General features: G+C 35.9%; 1 protein-coding gene across 1 annotated transcript in view; it reads right to left on the reverse strand.

Moving 5' to 3' along the window:
• Window positions 1-2,183, reverse strand: part of LOC107696259 (probable methyltransferase BTM2 homolog) — a 13,979-nt gene extending 11,796 nt beyond the window's left edge. The window contains exon 1 of the mRNA XM_016496523.1: window positions 1,899-2,183. Coding sequence (XP_016352009.1) covers window positions 1,899-2,055 — 157 coding nt within the window. The 5' untranslated portion in view covers window positions 2,056-2,183. The remainder of the gene's footprint in view (window positions 1-1,898) is intronic.
• Window positions 2,184-2,935: the final 752 nt, after the last annotated feature.

Below are 2,935 nucleotides of genomic sequence, written 5' to 3' on the forward strand. Positions count from 1 at the left end.
CATGCCTGTGTGTGTGTGTGTGTGTGTGTGTGTGTGTATATATATATATAAAAGTGCAGTCAAAATTAGCGCGTTAACACATAAGATTCATTTTTTCAGTTTAATACGTTAAAAATGTTTAATGCAATTAACGCAGGGGTTTTCAAAACTGTCCTGGAGCGGCCCAGCACTGTCTCCCTCATCTAACACACACGATTCAACTCGTCAGCTCATTAGCAGAGACTTTAAGACCTGAAGTGGGTCAGAAAATGTAAAGAGTTGTGAGAAAATATGATGCGTGTCAGATCCACATCATCAGCAGTGGCAGCAAAAATAACCTAATAACCAGCTGCTGTGACGTCTGTTAATCAAAGAACAAAAGAAAAGAAAAAAGAAGAGAAAAAAAAAAGCGGAAATCAATAACTTTTGTAGCTTTAAGTATTAATCTTTATGTAGCGACAGGCCTAAGTATTGGTATCAGTGATACTTGCCTTCAGTCATAAAAAAAGATGCCATTAAACAAAATATAATGTCTTTATGTTATTTCTACATTAAATTGAAGATTGAATGTGAAATTATTGCAATATAAAAGTATATTTAAAAACTTTAATGTTAGGTGGGATTAATTGCGATTTATTTCAGAAAAAAAAATGTGAGATTAGATTTTTTTATCGATTGACAGCATTTATATATACATATAGTGAATTTTCCTCTTATTTTTTTAGATGCACTTAAAAAAACATGCTAAAATCTCAGAAAGTCAAATAAGTGGAGAAGCTAGTGTACTTAAGGTTAGGTAACTAAAAAAAAATCCAGATTTACACCATGAGTGCTCATAACCATGGTGACATTGTCACACTGAAACCGATACAATTGACAACAAGTACACCAGCTCTAACTCTCCCTAATTGCAATTCATCTGTTGCTACCTGGTCTGTTACAGTTGACTGCAAAGTTTTCAGTTCACCTATTGGACTTTTAATATATTTTATCCTTAAAATAAATGTTAAAAGATACCAGTTTAACAAAGAAAAAGAAAAAAAGGTATTTATACTTATTTAGCCTATACTATACCATCCCCAGCAAGTAGACACACTAAAAAATAGGTCAGCTGACCATTATTTATCATATGTGTATTAAGTCTTTAGATAAAAAAGGTGTTAAACAATAAATGGATAAATAATTGACAGTGACAAAGCATTTAGAGCAGCACACTTGTCACCTGTACACAGTCAGGACACACAATTCAGAGGATTCATGCTCATAAATTCTCTCTTTATAGCCTTTTTTCCCCGCAGGAGAATTAAACGTTGTTTATGTTTTCAAACATTGCCATCGGATCTATGAAGAGCAAAACAGGAACAGATGAACGACCCTGCACAGGCTTGCTGACTAGACTGTGACGTCGTGCTGCAGACAGACAGACAGACAGAGAGAGAAAGAAAGACAGACAGACAGACAGACAGACAGACAAAGGCTGTTTCAAAACCTAATGTGCTGCCTACCTAGACAGCATTCTTTTAGGGCGTTCGGAACGGAGAGAGAGAAAGAAAGACAGACAGACAGACAGACAGACAGACAGACAGACAAAGGCTGTTTCAAAACCTAATGTGCTGCCTACCTAGACAGCATTCTTTTAGGGCGTTCGGAACGTTCTATTCAAATATTACCCAGCTAGGCAGCTCACTAGGTTTTGAGCCACAGCCAATGCTTTCCAAAACGAGCCAAGTACGAAACTAGTCCATGTCAACAGTCATGCAACACAAGTTTAAATTAAAATAACTCATTTTTTGTTCTCGTAGCTTCACGGTTGTTCTCCAGGCGTTTAAATGTCCGCATCTCTGATCAGGCCAGACTACAGAAACTGATCTAGGCTAGGCTAACTTACACAGCTACGCATCTCTCAGCCAGTAACTTACCTTCAATGTATTTCCTGCGGAGTTTTCGGTGCACGCTCTTCACCACCCCCGACAGCTTCTCCTGCTCCTGCTTCCTGGACTGCAGCTCCGGCAGGACGGAGCCGGCGTGGTATTCGGAGAGATCCGGGTCTGTCTCAGCACTGCTCCGCAGGTCCATAGTACAGCACTGAGGCTACCGGCGCACCGGCTCCGTCAGTCCGTCAGCACGCACGCACGCACACGCCGCAACAACGCGCAGCCTGATTGCGCCTCTTCGGCGAACGTGCCGGAAGTGCACGTCCAATCAGTGAACGCTGAACACGAAACGCCTCAAACTCAAATCAATTCATTTAAACTCTCTGAAGGGTTGATAATTAAGTTTGTTTGATCATTAAGTTTTGATAAGGTGTTACATATAATAATAATAATAATTATTATTATTATTATTATTATTATTGTTGTATGTAATATGAATTATTTTTAAATATTATTTAACATAATAATTTAATGAGTTATATCGTCGTATATATATATATATATATATATATATTACAAAATTTTAATTTAAAAGAATACTTCATGTTAAGAATGTGCCTAAATAAATTAAATTACAATATTAACATCAATACAATTATATCATCAATAAAAATAGTAAATGCTTCAAAAATGTCCGCCTCTGATTGGCTGGGCCTGAGCTTAAACAACTTACCTGTAGTTTCGCGCCTAAATTAATGTGGCATGAGAAAGAAAAAAAAAGATGGTCATTCACAGCGTTCCTTCGCATCATAGTAGACATTTACATTTACACTGGATTACTAATTAGTCAAAGCCGCTAAAAAATATGTAATATGAATTATTTTTAAATATTATTTAACATAATAATTTAATGAGTTATATCGTCGTTGTTACTGTTGTTGTTAGTAAAATAATTCAAAATAAGAATACTTCAGATAATGGATTTGACCCTTCATAAAAGGCATAAAGGCCAAATTTAGACTAATAAAACTATACATTAATAAAGTTATTATTTAGTAATAGTAATAATATATGCACATATA

The sequence above is a fragment of the Sinocyclocheilus anshuiensis genome, unplaced genomic scaffold (genome assembly GCF_001515605.1).
Source record: "Sinocyclocheilus anshuiensis isolate Anshui unplaced genomic scaffold, SAMN03320099.WGS_v1.1 scaffold778, whole genome shotgun sequence".
Classification (NCBI taxonomy): Eukaryota; Metazoa; Chordata; class Actinopteri; order Cypriniformes; family Cyprinidae; genus Sinocyclocheilus; species Sinocyclocheilus anshuiensis.